The sequence below is a fragment of the Falco cherrug genome, chromosome 8 (assembly GCF_023634085.1).
Source record: "Falco cherrug isolate bFalChe1 chromosome 8, bFalChe1.pri, whole genome shotgun sequence".
In the NCBI taxonomy this organism is placed as follows: domain Eukaryota; kingdom Metazoa; phylum Chordata; class Aves; order Falconiformes; family Falconidae; genus Falco; species Falco cherrug.
In genome coordinates, this window is record NC_073704.1 from 53,001,973 (window position 1) to 53,023,420 (window position 21,448).

The 21,448-nt window shown below is 45.0% G+C and overlaps 1 protein-coding gene across 6 annotated transcripts in view; it reads right to left on the bottom strand.

Annotated features, from left to right (window-relative positions):
• The window catches only part of HTR4 (5-hydroxytryptamine receptor 4), a 146,342-nt gene that overhangs the window by 68,442 nt on the left and 56,452 nt on the right, over positions 1–21,448 (bottom strand). For all 6 annotated transcript variants that reach the window (XR_008733511.1, XR_008733510.1, XM_055718201.1 and 3 more), the window contains 2 exons: positions 10,615–10,740; positions 9,408–9,608 (listed from right to left, as the gene is read on the bottom strand). Coding sequence is in view for 4 of the 6 variants with exons in the window: in XM_055718201.1 (XP_055574176.1) it covers positions 9,408–9,608; positions 10,615–10,740 (327 nt within the window). In the remaining 2 variants the exon portion in view is untranslated. The remainder of the gene's footprint in view (positions 1–9,407; positions 9,609–10,614; positions 10,741–21,448) is intronic.

A 21,448-nucleotide genomic window follows, 5' to 3' on the forward strand; every position in this document is an offset into this window, starting at 1 on the left:
CAGCAGCACGGTTTAGCTGTGGTCCATGGCAAGGATGGCTATTTGCGGTAGTGATGCATACTCATCAAACACGGACACGATGCTGGTGACCATTTGTGACCGGAATCTGTGGTCAAGACTGAAATCAAAGGTCCAAGATAACAAGCTGGGCCAATAACATTAACATACATCAGTTTCTGTGGTTAGCAAGAAGCAAGCGGTGATACAGCAGCCAGCACATCTGGCCACCCATCAGCCTGGACATCCAAGCGGCTCCTCAGGCCCATGGCAAAGGGAAAAGCTGCCCCGGCACATGTCCAGAGAGCAGTCCTGGAGTCAGGGATGCTCCAACCACACCACTGCTCTTTCCTTGCCTTCTGGGCATTATAGAAATATAATTACTTAGCTGCATTAGATAATTCCTTGCCCTTGGAGAAAAATTAAAGTACCTCCCCGGTGTGCAATACAATTTTTCTTGAGCTATGGGTACGTAGACGCTAGCCTGCAAGAAGCTCCTTAGATATCACCGACAGACAAATACATACCCAGTCTTTACTAAACAGACTGGTTCTGTGGGTGGCCCACATTTAAAACCATTTGGTGTCATGTGCATGTATAAAATTATTTACATACCATATGTTTTATCATCACTGGGGCCAAAACGAGCCTAGGAAAATTTACTCAATGCTCATACTGAGTAATTTTTTAAACCCCCTTAAACAATCTAGAAAAGAGAAGACGAGAGGGTGGGAAAACCGTGGGTGCTGTTAGCTCTCTCCCGAAGTCAGGGTGCAACAGCCATGCCTGTACCGGCTCGGTGCCTCTGTGCGTCTGCTGAACCACATCTTAAACACCAAAGTGGGAATGATTTGTCAGTGAGTTCCAAAGGCAAGAGAGGCCAAAACGTGCCATCAGAAGACAGCCAGCCTTGGCCAGCTGCCACCACAGGGGACACCTGAGCCGACAGCCGGGGGGAGGCTGAGCCCGGCAGAGGGGCTCCAGGGGCTGCTCCCCCCCGGCAGCCAGCTCCGATGCTGAAGGCGCTGAACTGCACTGATGGAAAACTCTTGCAGGCGACAGGGACATTTATTTCAGAAGAAAAACACCGCTTCTCCTAGCAGGACACAAGTTATACATAAGAATTGGGCTAGTTTGGAAAATCCCCATCCTTGCCATTTCAGAGCTCTGCTCTGGCGCGCTCCACAAAGCCCAAACCTGAGCGTGGGTTTGCTCACTCCTGCACTCCCTCCGCGAATCCAGACTGGGCCAGAGTCTTCAGCTGAACCCTGACCAAGTGGTGAACTTAAGGAGCTAGGGTCTCAGCTGACTTGTCCATGTGTGAAATTAAAACAGCACTACTGGTTTTGCTGATATTTCAGTGAAACCAGATTCTGGCCTCTGCATAACCAGATTTTTACTTTTTCTTTATTTATTTTTTTTTTTAGAGAGAGATGGAGAGAGAACAGCTTTTTTTCTTTTCCCTTTTCCCACCGAGCAAATAAGCTATGGCGTCTAAGTGTGCCAAATAAAACAAAGTTATGCATCGCTGGTCCAGAAAGAAAAAATGTCCTAAAATGATTACATCTAACAAAATTAAATTCTTATTAGAAAAAACAACGGCCTGCTGGTGTTGAGATAATTACACTGAGAAAAATGCTAAAGAGAGCAGTTAATTGGAACTGGATAAATTTAGCTAGTAATACAAACAAACGTATGTTGCCAAACAGAGATAGAGGACTCCTTCACGGTCCCCATGTGGGTCAGTGTGTGTGGAGGGTTATTGGCAGCAACAGTGGTGAAATAAATTACCATATTTCTAGAGGGTTTGTAAAGATTAATAAAGGACAGTGCATCCCTCCGGCTGTGCCACGGCCATCTGCTCTGTTATTTTTCTTAATGCTCTCGGACCTGAATTCTGCAAATCCCACGTTAGTTTTCTTGCCGAGCTGAACAACGACAGGGATAACTCCGCAGCTACGTGTCACGTCGTGCAGCCCTTGCGGACAGTCTCTGTTTGCTCTTGCTCAGCCCCTTCCCGCGCTGCCTCTCTGTTCCTCCACCTGGGAACTGTACCAGATCAGATGCCTTTCTAGCTGAAAAGGGCATGGGGGCTTTATGGCCTGGTTCAAAACTATAGCTGGAATTTGTGTCATATAATCAGATTGCTGACTGCCTAATCTTTACTTACTGATAGCTATTTAAAACCTAATAAGTCTCCCCACTAATAAGCTCCCCCCGCCCCTGGCCAGCCAGCAGATGTTTCACAGAGCACTGTTTGGCTCAGCTGCTTTCTTCCCGTCCTTGAGGAAGACATCACACTCTGGACCTTGAGCCCTTTGGTGAGCCAGTCAATCCTGCCGTGCCCCAGCTGGGACACCGTGCAAAAGAGACGAGCACGGGGAGCGATGTGATGCAGCACTGGAGGCAGCAGGCAGGGTGGGCAGAGCCAGCGACCACCCCAACCTCGCCGCTCCTCTGCCTCCCACACGTGCCCTCCCACCCGGCACAGGGAGAGGGCTACCTCTCCAGATGGGCTGCCACGGCAGAGCACCGGGCTTTGGGAGTCTCGAAAACATCATCTCTCTCAAGGGATCGTGCTAATTTGATGTCTGAACAGTACATTAATGTTAATTAATGTTTGTAAATGGCGCAACGAGCATCTGCCACTCTGGTGCTCCAACACTCTTTGGATACATCTGCTTTGCTTTAGCCTTTATTTAGCAGTGATTATGGGGTATGTTTGAATCCCAGTAAGATTAGCGTTGAATAAACAGACAGTTAGGTCCATTTTGTTGTGTGTTATACAGCACATTGCAAATGTTTCGCACACGCCAGGCAAACAGTGTACCTAGTGCCCAGCAGAGACACAGACTTGGAGGAAAGCTTCCCGGGCTGGGACACGGCCAGGAGAGCTGGAGGAGGCAGAGACAGGGTGCAGGATGCTTTGGTTGCATGAAAACCAGAGGTGCCAGATGTGCACCTAAGCCCAGAAATACAGACATTTAGGACCTATTCGTTTCTCTGTTGTTTTGGGTTTTTTTCCCCAAAGACTTTGAGAAGTAATTCTACTGCAAATTCTACTGCAAATATTAGAGAAGAAAATTACCTTTCCTGACAGGTTAACTCTATTTGGAGACTGTATCATAGCTTCTTGGTCTATTTATAGGCAGTGCAATTATTTTTATTGCATAAGGACAAAGAATGGATAAGTATGCATAAAACGTGCAATAAATAAATAATTCAAGGCTAAATATTTCTTTCATATTAGAATACCAAAGAGATTATGAAAAAGCATAACACAGTGACAGCAAAATTCAGATTCAATGAGTCCTGAGCTATCTCTGACACCTTGGACAAAAACTTTTTCAGATGAGACTGAGAGTGTCTCTAAGTCTCTGAAGTTCTTTGCTCCCTGTGTCTGACCAGTACAATCAATTTACCCTGTGGTGATTTCTCCAGATTTTCTCAAATGCCTTTGAGAATTAAAGCCTGAATGCCTTCTTTCTTTCTTTCTTTTTCAGAGGTCATAATGGAAATGGATACAAGATATTATCAGATAAAAGTCTTTTCAAGCAACATTTTCTGAAAGTGTTGAAAAGAATGACTTCCCAAACTAAGTCCTGAGGGTTAGATTAACCACCCAGTTTTCTTAAAAAAAAACCCCACAGTTGTATGCCCTGAAATAAAACAGAAGGCAGCAAATACATGAATCACAGAAAAAACACCAGCTAGAAGCAGCATACTCCCGTAAAGGCTAAATGAACACAGAGCAACAGCTAGCAAAAACTAAATAAAATACTGGGAAGGAAGCAGTGCTGTCAGTGCTCCGCCAAGCCAGCTGCCAGGATCGGAGAGGCCGTGGGGATGGAGAACAGGTCGACGATGGGCTGAGTCACCCTTCCCTGCACAGAAACCCAGGCATCCATCTACCTGCTCTGACATTTCAGGGATATCCACCACTACCTCCTCACCTACTCTGTCCTCTTAACACTGTTTAAGAGTCAGTTCTCACCGTGGGGAAAAAAAAAAAAAAAAGAAAAAAAAATCACCCCAAAACAAGCAAAAATGGTCACAGAAATTCAAGTTTCTGCCAGAAACCTTTAAAACCTAGGTCTGAGACTGCAGACAAAAGGAGGAAAGACATATTGCTCTTGCTCATATCAGAGTGAATATTTTGAGCTGACCTGAAAGTTGCTTGAAGATGACTGCAGAATACTGCAACAATTAAACTGGCTGGAAGTCTTTTCAAATCTCAGTTAATATTTGCACAGGACAAGGGAAAGGTATACCTTGAAAGCCTGTAGCTCAAGTCCCAAATGGAAAATTTGGTGCAAGCAGCTAGAAATGAGGAGACTGTGCTAGTGTGTTAAATCCTAGCTGTGAACAGTACATGTTGAGTACACCGCTCATCTGGGTTAGGGGATGGTTACTCCATCGAGTCATTAATCACTATCAGGCTGCTCCATCAGGTACCCACATTTTAACTAATATGCACCAGGAACAGCACAACTTTTTGAGTTCAGTCTGCAAAAGGAAAAGGATTTTAAAAACTGGCAAAGTGCTCAAGAAATAGGTGCAATTTAGTAGTTTTTTGTAGTTGTTATGTATTCAAACATGACTAAAGTGTGGATATTTTTACTTTTTTTCATCTCTAGCACTGACATGAAGTGAGATTAAGATTTTCTCCTTGCCCTTCTCAGGATGGTCACAGACGAAAACACACCTGGAGATGATGCTCCCAGGACAGTCCCAGCAAGGGGCTGGTACATCAGGAAGGAGAAAAAGGTGGATTTAAAAGGTGGGGTATAGCTTTCTTTCAGTATGGAAAATGGATCTATTATTCTGTATCCACCACTCCCATCCAAGCTGTGCTGAAAATCCCTGTTGTCCTGCTTGCTGAGCAGGTTTGGAACAGCAGCCAAATTCATGGCAGCAAAAGTGAATTAATCTCTGCGAAAAGGACACAGGAGTAAAGTGGGACTGTCACTGGCTCTAGGTGACCTGCAGCATGACATGGCACAACAGTAATACCCCCCTCAATGTAGCAAGGAGGAGACCATGGGACAACCTTAAGGACATGGTAAGAGCCAGAATCAAAATGTCTATGTTTTCCCTGTCTTTTTCCATCAAAATGCCTCCTCTGAGAGATGGAGGGAAAGACCCCATGTTTCACTTCAATCAGAAAAGTTATTAGACAAGCACGGTAGGAAAAATATTTAATGTCCTTGGTCTTTGTGAATGTTTAGACCTGATAGTGTTGCTAGGTGTGAGGGGTATCAGAGTTTGGAACTGCAGGCATCGAGGTCTGCTGCTTTATGGTAGAAAGCAACTTCTTCTATACAACATGTTTTCTGACCATGCCATTGAGCAAGCACTGCAGAAATGTAAAATACATGGCTAATTCAGGAAGAAAGTCTTTCTAATAGACTGTTTGGGACATGAAAGAGCTCATGAATGAGCATAGAAATTCCTGGTCAGGTTAGGACTGTTTCTGTGCTCAAGGATGATGTCCAGGTGGATGTTAAACAACTTCAGCGATGGCTACAGTACCCTACTGGTGTCCTACTAAGCCATATTTTGAAAATCACATAAATCAGTCAGTCAATCAGAGAAAGAAATACTGCTTTAAGAGAGGAAGATGACTAGGGACAGACCCACCTCCATAATATTTTTGTTTACAACGGTTCAGGACAGCTAGTCCAGGAGGCACCTTGGTCTGTTTTGAGCACCGTGGTGGGTAGTCTGAACTTGACGTTTGGTCCTGGGAGAACCCAGAAGCCTGGAGTCTTGGGACTCAATCAGATTCATACACGGTGTCTGATCAAACAGAGAGTGATGAGAGCCACACTTGGGATTCTCTTCTTCACATGAGACAGAGAGATCTTGGGCTTTCTCTTTCAGCTGACACTGTCAGCAAACACAGACTTAATTGTGCCTTCTTGTACTGGGAGAAGAAACATGCATTTTGAAACATCTGAGATGAAATCTTGGCTTTTTTCATGCCAGTGGCAAAGTTCCAAATGATTACCCATGGAGTCAAAATACCATCCAAGGTGAGCTTCTACAGCAAGACTGAATGGCTAGGACAGCTACATATGCCCTGCAAAGATTAGAAGACAGATAAAAGTTTCTGTGGAAAATCCTCCTTTGGAGAGGAGCAGCCTGTCTCGGGGATGTTGCTGTTAGTGCTCAGCTGACGGTGTTGTGTGTGGTGGTCACTGCTCTAACAAGCACTTAATAAAGTAATTTTGAGAAGAGAAACAAGAAAAACACAGTACCAGAGATTACCTAAAATTTAGCTCAGCTCTACAGCTAGTCTGCAGAGGCATCATTCTTCAGTGTGAAGGCAGCAAACGATAAAGGCTGCGATAATTATCCATGTCAGGCTGCATCCAGACACCCGCTTGGGGAACCTTTCCTATCTCTCTGCCTGGGAGCAAAGAACAGCACATGTATGGTCAACACATGCGAAAGAGAAAGAGCATTTGTGTGTCCTGAAATAAATCCCAGACATCTGGCAATTTCAGGTTGCTCAGTTGTCAAAAATTGCTGCTGTGTTTCTGTATCCCAGATAACACAGCTCCGCTCCCTCACCCCTGAACTTGCAGAGCTTTTCAGCACACGCATCACTCAATTAATTAATTCATCCTTGGCTTATTTTCAAGTAATTTGAACTACTGCCTAGTCTAATATGGCTCATGTTAGGGGGACTGCAAATATTGAGGGATCCCTCTCTGTCAGTGTATTCATAGGGAAAAAGTTTGCAGGCATTCTGGGGAAGATTTTTCTTTTGCTGTAACACTTAAGATGATCTCAGCTTTTGGGACCTTCAAATTCAGAGCTCTAAGCACTTTTTTTCAATCAATTTGGCACCAAGATTGGTGGATGTGGGTGGGTTTTTTAGCCAGCGTGTGTGTCAATTTTTAATTCTACTGTAAAGAATCTTTTTAATCCTGAAGAAATAGGAAGAGTGTTTCTGTTGCAGCAATTGCCTCAAATGCACACTCAGTAAGCAGAAATCTTTAAAAGCAGGATAATTTTATCACAGAAGGACGAGGCACTTCAATGGAGCAAGGCTGATGTGGGAGTCGTTCAAGCACAGCGTCCATCACCTTCAGATGCCAGGGCAGGGGGTGCTGCACCTTCCCAAAACCTTCTCAGAACACATGTGGAACAAACCTAGAGAATTAGTTTCTTCCAAAACACAGTTCCAACCCCTGCTTTCTTTCAAGACAGCTGTTCTCCTCTTCTGTGTAGTAGTCTAGTGATTAAAGCATTGGCTTGGGATGGGGGGGGTGAAGTGGGCATCCCCAGACTCAGCTCCCCATTTCTCTCTGTCCAAAAGAAGGGGAATCACCTATGTGTTACTGTAAGCAGTGATGCTCACCCATTGCTACAGCAACTCTGCATCTGGTGGAGAGAATTCATGACTCTGGACAGAGAATAAAAGAGCATAGAGGGACCAGCAGAGCTCCTGGTGTTTACATTCTGATCCGAATGTTTCATTTAGTACAGAATAATCTAATCCATCTCATCTTAGGGCTTTCTTTGGTTGGGTTATTTTTTCCATTTCCAGCTCCTTCTACTGAGCTGGGTGTTTGCAAACTCTGCCTCAGATCTGTTTACAAAGAAAATTTTCCTTATAAAACCGTAATCTCTGTTCTGTATCCCTAATACATTAACTCTGAGCCACACATTTCAACAGTCATAGAGCCCAGGGTGCCCCAACCCCTTCCCCACCCCCAGACAAGGCTGTCCCAGGAACATGGGGACCGATGGGCACAGGCAGCAGCAGCAAGAGCCCATGACACAGCAGGGGTCTGCATGAGGGTGGCATATGCAGGAGAAAGGGGGGAGTTTCCCTTCTGTGGACCCCACACGAGGTACCTCATCCCTTGCAGGTGCCAGAGATGAGGGTGTGCAGGGGAGGGGGGAAAATAATATTTTCCCCTCATGTCTCCTTGTCTACACAACCCACCACGTTTAATGAAGAGCCCGGAGAATCGAACTCCAACATTTTATATAACAAGGCCACATCCAGAGTGCAGTGCCTAACATCTGCTTTACTGGTAATTGGCTCAAAGTGGCAATTTGTCAACGTTTTTAAGATAATGAGCTTCCTATTTGTGTTCCAGCCATCTGAACTTCCAGATAAGGAAACGTGCTGTAGCTATTGCACATCAGCTTCTCTCTGGATACAATACGGCATGTGCCGGTGCCCCTCTCTCCCACAACAAAGGAGCGCTGCCCATCAATAGAGAAGTTAATCAAGTATCTTTTGAAGTCTGGCTGCATACAGACTCCGGACGAAAGATGCTATTTGAATACCAGTTGTCATGATGATGAGTATGATTATGGTTATTTTGGCCATATTATTACTAATAAGTAATAGTATTTTTAAAGGTATTGAAATCTCTGCACAGAGCTCAAATAAAAGCTCTAAATATTGCTTATTAGAATAGACGGTCAAAATTATTTCTTCTAAGTATTTACCTAGTAAAAAATTCTTGATATTCTGTATGAAAAGTTCTGCCATTTACCCTGAAAAACTGCAGACAACAGTAAAACAGAATTGTTTGCCATAAGTTATTTAGGATATTGGCCTCATTTTAATTTTTCAAGAAAAGTTTGAAAGAAAAGAAAGTTTTTAGGATCTCCCACAAAGCCTACGCACCCATTTCACCAGCTTTATTTACCTCCTTGTTAGCCTTCACTAGCAGAGATGCACAAATGGATGCCTTAGAAAAATATCCCATAACGTTTAGGGGGGGGCTGCTCTTTTAGCTCTTTCTCCATATAATCTAGTAATATAAAGCACAACGTGTCACTTAGTAATATTGGTTTTCATCTACCTATATGGCTGCTAATAGCAGGAACTGTAGTTTTGATAGCACTTGTAAGACATGTCCAATATTTTTTGGACAAGAGAGAGAAAGGCAAGTAATTTAGCATTTCAGTCCCTGGGAAGGTGGGGGTCAGCACCACACATCGAGCTGTTCACCAGCCAAGCCCCCTCTGCAGCCCCTGGCAGGGAGCAACGTCCCTGCCAAAAGGATGCACCTCCGCAATGCAGGATGCACCTCCAGCTGTGACAGCTGCAGGTCTTCCCTTCGGGTACATCTTTGAGGTGTCTTTTCTGCACTTTAAAGAAGAAACTTCTTACGTCTGATCAGTAATGTAAACAGAGCTCTGCCACAAAGCAGCTGAGAACCTGGCTTGCTCTTTTCGTACAAATCTCATTCCTTTTAAAGTTTTTCTGCACTCATGAGGATTCAGAGAACTCTCTCCAAAACCAGCTACTGAGAGAGATTTATTGCTCTGTGGTACCCAGCAGGTTCATATTTGTCCTTTGGCTACCGCTGGACGAGCAACAACACTGAAGAAATTGAAAGCAACTGTAATTATTCTCAATGCCCTTCTGTTCATACCTGTCCAGAGAGATACAGCACAGGTGCAGGATTGACGCTGTGGTGAGTAGGACATCGAGGGACGTTCGGACCAGGCAGAACATGTCTCCATAGATCCAGTTGTCCTGAACCAACTCAATGGCTCCAAACGGCATCACCAGCACTGACACCAGCAGGTCAGCAAAGGCAAGGGAGACAATGAAATAATTGGTCTTGATTTTCCTGCAGACAAGATCACAAAATCAGGGTGGAATAGTTTCAGTGCAGCATCCTCTACATGTAGACAGACATTTCAGCTTGTGTTTGCGCCTAATTTGCTCCATCACACTAAAAGGTTCTCTATAATGTGTTCCTCCCATTATAGGGTCATCCCTAGCTTGTTCCTGGTTTTACAGCTTAATATCCACCACATTCCCTGCACAAACACATCTTTCTGCTCACATAAAAGAGGCAAATAGATGCTCACAGGCCTCTGCATGTGGCTCAGCCTCACAGCTTGCATTGGAGAGTTTGGGGTGGAGAAGGGGGATTTTATTTTAACTTGCAAATTGAGAAAATCCTTCCAGAAAGCACTGAGAAGAATCTAGACTGAAACTGTAATTTTAACTTGAAGAGTACTTTTTAAATCATAACAATAAAATAGAATTAAATCCATTAAAAATCCCACGCAGAATATGAATAGAGGCTCTTGAATATCTCACTCTGCTCTTGCAGCTGGTCTGACAGCTCCCAGGGGTAGCAGCAAGCCTTGAGACAGGAGTTTTGCCTGTGCCCCCTGCCCACCCCCCACCCCCCCCAAATCACTGGCAGCATCTGCCAAGCTGCAGCAATGCAGCACAACTTTAACAGGACCTTGATCTGTGTGGTTTTCCGATGTTAGGATTGTTCAGAAATTTGAGACAGAAAAGGGATAGAGGCCAACCCGCTTCTCCAAGGAGGTGCTGCTTAGCTCTGCTTTTCAGTGATTTACCTGGGTGTTTTACACTGAGTGCGCTAAAAATGTAGAGGATGGATAATACATGATCCCACTGCCGCAGTGTAAACCCGAGTGGGGACGCACTGAGGCCAGTGCAAGAGCCTGACATCGCCACGGTGCGACGCATGGCCAGGGGCACCCTTCACCGCAGCAGTTTGTGCCCTCAGCTGTGGGAATGGGGGGGTTTAGGTGGGGATTTCCCCCTGCGCCTCCACATGGAAGGGCAGGTGGTGCCCGGCTGGGTGGGCTCACCTGAGCTGCCTGTCCCGGCACACAGCCACCATCACCAGCAGGTTCCCCAGGATGGCCATCAGTATCACGGTGGAGATGAAGGTGAGCAGCACGATCTTCTCCGCTATGCCAAAGCCCTCACTCGAACTGGGGAGCACAAAGAAACAAAAGAGAAAAGAAAAGAAGCTGCAGCAGCACTAGGAGGGTGTCACAGCACTCTCCAAACTATCAAGCTGCAACAAGGTCTTTTACCACCTCATACCAGCATACCCTTCATACAGCCCCTCTGCTGCCTTCTCCTCGTCTCACCTCATCCGGAGCACGTGTTCTCTCTCCTCTTGCTTCTGCCTCTCTCACCTTCTCTCCCTCGGCTGCCTCTCTTCATTGGCTCTCAACCTCTTAGCAGGAACCAGCCACAGCTGCACCTCATCTACATCGCCCAACCCACCGCCCTGAAGCCAGCCCACAGCTGTATATTATCAATGATAATTAACCCAGCTTCATCCCTCTACAGGAGGGGATGGTCCAGGGAGGTGCCAGGCACAGGCACTCCTCTGGGCGGGCATCAGAGCAGCATCCCCACGCCTGCCACAGCAAGGCAGCCTTCCCACCCAGACCAGCAACAACGAGCATTTCATATTTATGGGGAAATCCGAGGCTTGTGCTCATCAGCAGAAAGGCTACAGGCAAAGGATGTCCACAACGCCCGTGGCCACCCAGGTCTCCCCATGGTGGATAAGCCGACGCACACAGTGGAGGAGCCCATTCCCAAGAGCTGGAGTGAACCATGCCTGACTTCTGAAAGTCCCTTCCAATTCAGAGCCTCTGGACAAAAATGTTTTCATTCTCTTTTCACCCCAATAAATAATGTTATTTTCTATGCAGTTTTTGTTTTCTTTCCTTTCAGTTTTCCTTTGTTTTCCCCAAGGTTTTCCTCAAGATGCGCACTTTACAACTTGAATGTTGAAACCCTCTGTGTAATCTTTTCCCTTGTTCTCTCTTCCCTTTACCAGGTGCCACAGAACAAGAGGCATTGTGGCGTGCTTTTTTTTTTTCCCATTTGATAACTTTTCCAGAATTAAGAAAAATAAAATAAATATTCTATTAATATTTTTAAATATTTTATTATTTTGTAATATTTTAATTATTTTTTAAAGGAAGTGCCCAATTTCCTCCTCCCTGACATCCACAATCTCTTTCAGTTAATGAAGAGAAAGAAATCAAAAAGGAAGGATAACACGACAACACAACATTGGAGATATTTGGAGTCTGCATTTCTACAAGTATGATGTTAAAAGCTTCAAAAACTGTTGTTGGGGCTTTTTTTGGAGCCTGCAAAGGTCATACAAAACTTGCAATTAATAGTGTTCTGTTCCTCATAAAACTGGTTTCATTGCAAACTTTTGAGCCACTTTTCCTTTAAAGCTATTTCTAATTACGTATCCAGAACAAAATGCATCCTAAACCTTCACCTGCTTGGGTAACTTTCCCTCTTACATTAGATGGGTGAGAACAGGAGTGTGTTTGTGTTATCGAGGGTGGCTAGAAATAAACTGGCATTACGAGCAGCACTTGACACTAATTCAGCAGGGAAATTTCTTCACAGCGTACGGAGCTGGTATTCAGCACCAGGATTAATGTTGTGAGATTGTTCCGTTAACTGAAAAAAATGAACTGTGACTCTGTTTTATGACTTCCTCTGGGGTCGCTTATTATTTACTAAATGCATTTCAGACTTTTACACTTTATCTCACTGAATTCTCCTGATTCTGGCAAAGCTAAAAAAGGCAAGAAGCTGCTGAAGTCCTGCCTCCACTACCTGTGCCATGTTAATAAGCTTCTAGCAACTGCCTTCACCCTGAGCCTGCACGTGGCACAACCACCTAATCCCAGCCTCCGTTTTTGTCCCTAACAGCAATGCTGCTCTCAGTATGACTTTTTTGTCCACTGCCAGCTGCACCAGAGGGTCAGATCGCAGCCTGCTGAAGTTGGACTCTTCATATTGAGTACGAACAGTATCTTAGGAATTCTTCAATTTCCAGTGTTTTACAAGGAAATACATCACCAGCTATAAGCTCATCCAGATGGGTGAGGATGTTTATGAGTAATTGAAGAGGAAAGGAGATGCCCTGGCCTCACACTACTTTTGTAGGAGAAAACAGCACCAGGCAGATCTATGCAGGCTCAAAACAAGTGCAATTATATGGCTATAACAAGAAAGAGGTCCAAGGCAACTGCACATCCTGGCTTCATAAATCTGTGTCCCTGTGCCAAGCAGTGCTTTCTCACCTGTGCGAGCACAGATCACTTTTAATTCCAGATAATCTCCTGTGTTAAAACGAAGAGATTGATAAAATGTCATGTAGAGTGAACAGTTGGGTGTATCCCACCTCTCCACCAGGTGTTCAGGCAAAAAAATCCCTGAGCAGTGCCAGGCAGGCATCCTTCTGGAGGTGCTGGGGTACCAGTGTACCAGGAGAGGGGTGGCTCAGGGTGAAGGGTACCCGGTAAGGAAGAGGGGGTTGTCCTGTGTTGGAATGAATGATCCCAGCCCAGAGGCAAAGGCATGACTGCTTCTTTTGCCCTGCCAGTTTTAAGTGCTAATAGTAAATCCACTCCTGCTCAATGCAGGACAGTCCTTGGGGTTCTGCTGAAGGGGTCAGACATAACCATGGGTTTGCATCCAGCGAGACACTTTTGTTCAAGCCAACTATAGATGCTAAAATAGGAGAAAGGCAAAGTCAAGATGTGTTTTTACTTAGCCTCTGAAGGAGTTTGCACTTAGCACAACTTCAATGAGGACAATTAAGGCTCCAAAAAGCCGGTAGCTCTGGACAAATCCTTTGGTACATTCATAAATGTTGACAAGGCTCTGTCTGAACTAAATGTGGCTTTACCAGCTTTTACTGGAAAGCATTTCTTCCTGACACCTTGGGTCATTAGTTCTTGGACAACTTTTGCAATGAGTGGATTTTGTGTTTGCAGTTCTTGCAATTACATTACACTGCAATTGCTGCCTGCAATTTGCCTACACTGGTCCAGTCATACTTCCTCACATTTAACAGAAGAAAATAGATCAAAAGGATCTGCTTCATCCATCATTCTGTCTGACAGTGGCCAGTAGGAGATGAAATGCCTACATGCATATAGCAGTGCCTCTTTTGCATGCTCTCTCATGCCACAAACATCTGTGTCACCACGGGCTTGTGTTTAACAGCTCTTAGTGGATTCCTTTGCCTTCCTCTTTCTGGTCTGTCTTTCAAACTCTCAGTACGTGGTGAACACTCTCTCTGGGCAGCTTTCCTCCTTGTCTTGTAGTAACAAGCTAAACATAAATTCAAGCAAATGGCATCAGTTTCTGTGCTGCTTAATCACCAGTGACCACTCCAAATTGTATACAAAGATTCTTTCCTCAAAACTGAAGGTAACTGACATCTAACTCCTTATCCTAACACTAAAATCGCAAGCCACCCTACAGAACTGGTCACTGGCCACATGGCTGCTCCTAGAATAGGATGTCACTCCTCCCATCCCCGCCAGAAATAACTTTCCCTCTTTCCCATCCATCCCCACATACATCAGATCTGACAGATCTCATTTTTCCTCAGAAGCAAAGTCCTGCATTGGAGATTTTGGTAGGAAGGGAGCTGGGAGCTGCTGACACATGAACCTGCACTGCAGCAAAGCCCTTCGGAAAAGGATGAGCAGCCGGGAGCGGGTCCTTCACCACGGACACCCTGCACAGCGGGATGCACAAGGCGACTCTCCTCTGCTGGAGCCACACAGACCTCTCTGGGTGCCCCCACTTGCCCTCCTCCTGCAGATAGCTGCTGCAGAGCTGGGAAAGGTCAGACACTTGCCAAGCATCAGTATTTTGAGCACAACTGAATGCCAGAGCCTTCATTAATAATGTTCATCAGCAGAAGAAGACACCATGAAAATTAAAGGGATGATCTTAAAGGTCTTTTCCAACCTAAAAGATTCTATGAATCTACAAAATGGAAAAGAAACAACTTCAAAGGCAGGTCTCAGCCACGTGCCTTCTAGCTGGGTACCCGGTGGGATGAAAAGCCTCAGGAACAATGCGGATACTGGGATCAAAGGCACCTTCACTGCCAAGCTGTAATTGTACCTGTCTAAATAAGCCTTCACAATAGGCTACATTGCTCCGTGGCTGCATCTGTGGAACAAAATGTCAAACCACACTGAATAGCACCATACAAAAGATGTTCCTTTTCCTCCCGAGTGAGCATGGCAGCACATACATGCTGGCACAGTGGTAAAGAGGATGATGATGGTTTAGTTTATACAGAGCCAGGCTGAGTTAGATTTATATTTTGTCTTATCTTAGCTTCACCCGTCCTTCTGCTGTTCCTAAGCAATTCTCATCACTGCGTTATTTGAGCACCTTGCATCTGCACTCTGCATGTACAGAGGGGGAGAGACACCTCCCTCATCCCCGAGCCTTGCTGGGGGGGTGAACTGGCCATCAGCCATGGATGAGGTTTCTCAATTCCCCCTGCAGTGCCTTGGGAGGGGGGCAGGAGACTGAGCCCACTGGCTCTTTTTTAGGGGAAGCCTTAGGGTTGTGAGGCTGCCTGCTGAGAGACCCCTGTCCCCCCACCACAGCAGGGACACTGGCTCTCAGGCTGGCAGCTGTGCTTGGTGTCAAGGATGCCCTGGGGCCTCGTCCCACGGAGGGAGGTAGAGAGAGGGAGTGAAACATTTGGATTTGACCTGTTCCTTGAATTGTTCTGATCCTAAAGGCAATGGGCTTGCACTCGGACATAAACATTTCACAGTAATCAATACAACGTGTAGTAAACGCACGGGTGAACTGAACCACCCACTCATCTCACACTGGAAAGAGCTGTGCCTATACAGCAAGCCTTGACAAACACCCAGGCTGCCACCTGCTATTGTCCCCAGAAGGATGCCCTGTCCCCCAGCACCAGGATAAGCTCTTCATACCACATCAGCTGCTGCCTCCCCAGTGGTGGCAGCATCCACCTACCGCACAGCTGGGTGAGGCAGCGCAGCAGGGGCAAGCTGGGCACCCCGACGTGCTGCTGACCCCTCACAGTGCACACTGCTTCCCTCAGGACGGTTCTGTGCGACTGAGGGGAGGAGGGGGCTTGAGGGATGCCAGAGAAAAGGGCTCTGGAGGTGGAGAGGAATGATTATTTTCGCCATGCAGCTAGGACTGAAATAGCTGCAGACACCTCGATGCTCTTCCTCAGCAGCACGATTTTCTGCATTGAAGAGAAAACTCCTACAGCTGCAAGGAAGTTGTAACCGGCCAGGTTTGGCGTGGAAGACCGACACTGAATTTCGGTTGGGTATTGCTAAGCAATGACACCCAGAGTGCAGGGTTGTGGTTTTGGGTGGAAGGGAGATTTGTTCTTGCTAGGCAGGTAGAGGTCGTCTCCTTCTGTAAGAATCCCAGACATTTTCCTCTCATTTGGGCTCCTGAAGAAGGATAGGGACCATAATAGCAGGCACAGACTTAGATCTGCTCTGTGCTCCCAGGCATCTTCCTCCGCGAACAAGCTTATTGCCCATTACAGACCTCCATCCCTTCCAGCCTCATCAGCTGCAGAGAGATGTGCAAGTCAACAAACACAAAACGAACCACCCACCTCAGGTCCTTGGTGCACAGAGATTTTGAGTTTTACTCATCAAAACGATCTCTGGAAGTGCCAGAGGAGGCCAGCACCGGGCCACGTCTCACCAGGTGTTGCCCTGGTTGAAGACTGAGGGGTGCTTCAGCCAAGAAGCAGGGCAATGTTTTAAGCCCACATTTCCCACCCAGTGTACACAGGCAACCCTGCCCTGACAGTACTGGCATCCTGGTCTGCATCATTTAACTTGGCTGGCCACAGCCCAGGGCTCTGAACAGGCACCAGCAGGTCAGAAACACACACTGGCACACTTGTCTATGGAGCATTTGCTGTGATAATCGTTTCGGAAGCATTTGGGAGATCTCTCCAAAGAGCATTTCCCTCGTGCCATGCTGCATTGCTCCCCTGGGGAACATTAAATAGGCATATGCATCACTGGGGGGGCAGGAAGGATGTTCATCTGGGCTATGTTTCTGTAAATCTGCCTTTTTAATAACCTATCATCCAGTAGGAATATTTGTTAATTATTCAGTCTCAGTAATTCAAAGCTGTTAATAATGGAAGAAGTGGATATTGCTGTAAATTAAAATCAATGGTTTGCCTAACATGTTTGATCAAATCTGAGTGCTCTGGCTTCTAAGCATGCTTCCCTGTTTAATAAAGCAGGGATTGATGGGTTTGCTATTATGAGGAAATGAGATTCAGACAAAATGGTTGTTGGTTAGTAAGAATACAGAAACCACTTAAGGAAAAAGGTGAAATACTGGTATGGAATGAATGCTTAAAACCCACATATGGACATATTTAAAAGGCTCTTCTGTATAGTCATTAACGAGAAGAAAAAAAAGTGTAATTATTATTTCAAGCTCAATTTCTACTTTCCTGTAAACACCTTACCTTTTCTAAATTACCTCAATGCTTTTGCATATTTTATGCAGCAATTAAACTGCACAGATCAGTCATGTTGGTAAGACCACGCACATTGCTCCCCTGGCTTTCGTTACATGTCACACACCCTGACCTCCCCGCCACCACAGCGGGAAAAAATCCCTCATAAACAGCTCAGTGCTGAGAGCACCCTGGGCACTGCACAGACACTCCTGCCAGAGGGAGAGAGATGGAAAAGGCTGAGGCTTGAATAAATAACACTTTGCTTTGGGGGGCAGAGGAGCACAGCTGATAGGAAGGAGGCTGGATGGCCTGTTTCCAAACTGGAGAGGAGTAACTGCCTGCCGAGGTCACCTGGAGCATCTCCTGGAGGTAGCCAGGGACTGCAGGAGGGATCCCTTTGTAACAAGGGACGTGTGTAATTCTCACTGAAAAGTGGTGGGAGCCTAGAACAAAAGCTTTCTTCTTGATTTAACAGTGGCCTCAGTGCATGGGGAATACACGGAAGAGCTACTCCACTTTGTTTTCAACCACGCCACGGTTTGTCCCTCTGTAACTCCAGCTGACATGATATTTCATGTAGGTCTTTAACTACAAATAAGCTGTCATTTGCCTCTCCTCTTTTCTACTCCCCTGATTATTTCTAGGCATAAAATCAGAGGCTGAGTGTCAAACACTTAAAAATCAAGATACATTATTTTATAAGTAAACCTAACAACACGTGTCTCAATATAGAAACATGACAATAGGGAAGATATTATTTGATCTATGGCTTTCCAGCTGTTACCATATTCTTCTCTACTGCCTCCCAAAAATATTAATCAGAAGTCAGCATTAATCCAGAAGCACATAATTTCTTTTAATGCCTTCAAATGCTACACTGCCTGTGCTGCTTCACTTCAGACTGTGCAGATGGCAGGACAACTTCTAACAGATTCAAATCAATTATGTACTTAACTTCTGTTTTAGAAACAGATTGAAATTAATTAAAGTATTGACAAGCCAGAAATAAACAGCATTCCACATATCAAAATAACTCAGTCATATGATTAGTTTATTTGAGTACCTTTTTTTTTTTTTTTTAAACCAAATAAATTGCAGCAGTGGGGTGGGTGGGAAGGGATAAGATTTTTCTCCTTTTATGCTGGTTTGAAACAAAACTACTGATAACATCACTGATCCTGCACCTCCGCTCCACGTATCTGCTGGAGGCTGAATGCTATAGTGCTTCAGAGAATTAAGTATTTTAAGCGGCTGATAATACTGATTAAAATCAATTGTCAAGATGAAGCAAAGAAGATAGGCTATTTAAATGTTTTAAAAATTGCCAGGTGTGGGCTGCGCAGGCAATCAGTACGCACTAGGAGCACTCTGCCATTTGGGAGCAGGTGCTGGGGCTGCCAAACACCGCGGGACCTCGGGAGACTTCAGGACCAGAGCACCCACCTCAGGCTTACAGACTGCCCAGACTCAGGCTGACAGGCAAAGAATGAGGGGCTCCAAGTAACAAACCCAGAAAAAAACCTGAGCTTTCTGCTGGTCCATGCAATTTCCTTAGCTTACAACAGCAGCTCTTGCCTTTCCTGGATGGAAATTGGATCTGGGGCTGCACGGTGATCCCAAACAATGCAATGCTTTATCATGGTCTTCATACAGATGAAGGTCTGAGAACTCCAGAGAGAGGGGCAGCAGTTTCACAGTTACATGGGAAATGTGCAACAGAGGTAGGACACAAATCCAGACCCAGGGAGTCTCCGGGCACTGCCTAAACCTTAGGGGCTCTCCCCTTGCAGGGAAGTTAGGTGGGCATCCAGCAGCCACGTCTGTCTCTGCTCTTCACACAATGAAGGATGAAACCTGGCTCTGCTATTTCCCAGGCAGCAGAGCAGGCATTACAGAATTTACACCCACATCTGAATGGATGTTGTTGCACGGCTCATGCATGTAAATACAATCCTTAAAAACTATTAGACTGTCACCTAAAATATAAGCTAAAATTAACTTATGAAATTAGCATTAGACTAAGATCACAGTTATTTGCATGGAGGAAGGGCAGCTGCTACAATTACTTTGGGATTCACAAACAACTGCTGCAGGAGAGCTCTCGTGCAAAGCCCTATACAATCACATATTGCAACCTTGCGCATCTACCTGGAGTCTGCAGGGCCTTGGCACTATGTTTTGTTCCTTATAAAATATTTCCAAGTCTTTAAATTTTACTCCCAAAGCTCCCTTCACATGTTGAATATTCCCCTTTTATTTTCAGATAAACATAACAATACTTTTTGGATACACAGGGTCTGCTTATTTTAATGAGGTTACCAAATACTCTACCACTATGGCAAAACCAAATTTCTGGCTTAGACGTAGGCAAGAATTTAGGTACACTACAAAGCACAGCAGCAACGTTGTAACAATCATTTCTACTTTGTAAATGCTGAATAAAACCAAAGATCAAACATGCCTTTAATCAGAAATGTCTTGATCATTTCCTAACTAGAATTGCTCCTCAGAAGTAAGCCCACTGCATCTACCAAACTACATGTCAGTTTAATGAAAAAAAGATGATGATGAAAGAGGCACAAAAATAAACTTGACTTTTGGTGTATATTCCATATTAATAATGTGATTATCTGATATTTTCCAGATAAGTGGCTCTTGCTTATCTCATGTCATACAGAAGTCTTAGCAGAGCAGGCTGTATGTTCAAATGACAAACACAACATACCTATGCTCAGGAGATCTGAACTGATGAAGCACCTTATTTCCCAGCAATATTCCCATTAATTGTCATTCATTTCACTTCCACATTCCATAAATGTCAAAGACAGAGTCTAGTATGCACTTTCAAACAAGAATATTTGCAATCCAGTTATTGCACAAAATAATTTTACTTGACAGAGACATAAGCAACATCACCATTACACATTACATGTGCAACTATCTCAAGCTTTATCTCAGTAGTTCAGAAACAGGGAGTAACTCGATGCACATCTGTGACATAACCTCCTCTGGCACAGGAGTGAGCTGGAAAAATCAAGGTTTAGACTCACGCTAAAGACACTCTGAGTGCCCAGATTTCTCACAGAAATCCATGTGATGCCTCCTGCAACAACCAGGTGCAAAACTGGGGTGCACTGAGACTGATCAAGCAGAGCCCGCTGCTCTTCAAGGGTGAGATGCTGCTCCTGGGCTAAAAGCATGTTTCCCCGTCTTATAATTTTAGCCATAAAACCTAAAAAGTCAGTCCTGGCCTAAGCCCACACACGTATTTCCCCAAAGATAACTCTTTCTCAAAACACCATAATGGCAGTTCTTGGTCTCTGCAGGCATTCTCATACCAAGTTCTCATTTTCAAATCAGGGAGAACCTTGGTTCCCATCTTTGCCGAAAGCTTGAAAGTTGCAAGACCTCCAAATCAGAAAGCATGAAGGTCCTGTTCTGCTTCTGCAAGCAAGATTTGCAGCAAGGGAAATACTGTTAAATAAAAGACCCTTAAGCAAGACCTGTGAAAAAGTCCCGGTATCAGCCTGTATATTAAAATATCCCGGCTGTGTGCTTTTCCCACTGCTCATTTACACCTTGGACAATAAAAGACAAATACAGCTACTGGCTATGTAAAATCCAATATTTCCTGGATAGTTTCCCAGTTTCAAGAATCTAGAGGAATGGAAGAGTTTCTTCTTGTTACCCCTGCTAACGGAAGGCTTGGCACAGATAACGCACTGATTTCTGGAATACATTTTATTTGACAAAATCCCCAGACACCGTGTGGCTCTGAGCCACACAAAACCAGTTCCCAGCTCATTCATTACCAGACAATAGCAGGTAATTAAAATAGCAGGAGGTACTTTCACTTCTTTTTTGAAGACAACATAGGACTGTATGTCCCAATGAATTTTTTTAAGGCACAGCATGGTGGAGTTCATCTGTTTGCTCCCAAGGTGTGTGTCCCTTGAAGTGTTTGACTGAGTGAGCGCTGTGTGTCCCCAGGGAATGGTGTGTCTCCTTAGTCCCTTCTCCAGCACCACAGGTTTTGAACTGACCAACCAGTCCACCGTACCCTGACACAAAACACATCAGTCAAGTGGGATAAAAGTCATCTTTGAGATGTCATACATGTCCAACTCTGCTACCTCAATTTGAGCTTTACCATAAAGACCAGAGTTTGGCAAAGTTATTCCTGAGGTGGCAGACAGAAGCCTTCCACTTCTATGTGGAAGAATACGTGTCCATCAGCCCATTTTGTATGAAACTCGCTCTTGTATTTAGGCTCCAGATAGGTGTCCTTTCTAAGCAAGGACATGGGAAGTCCTTGCTTCAGAGCGCTTAAATTTCTTGTTTTA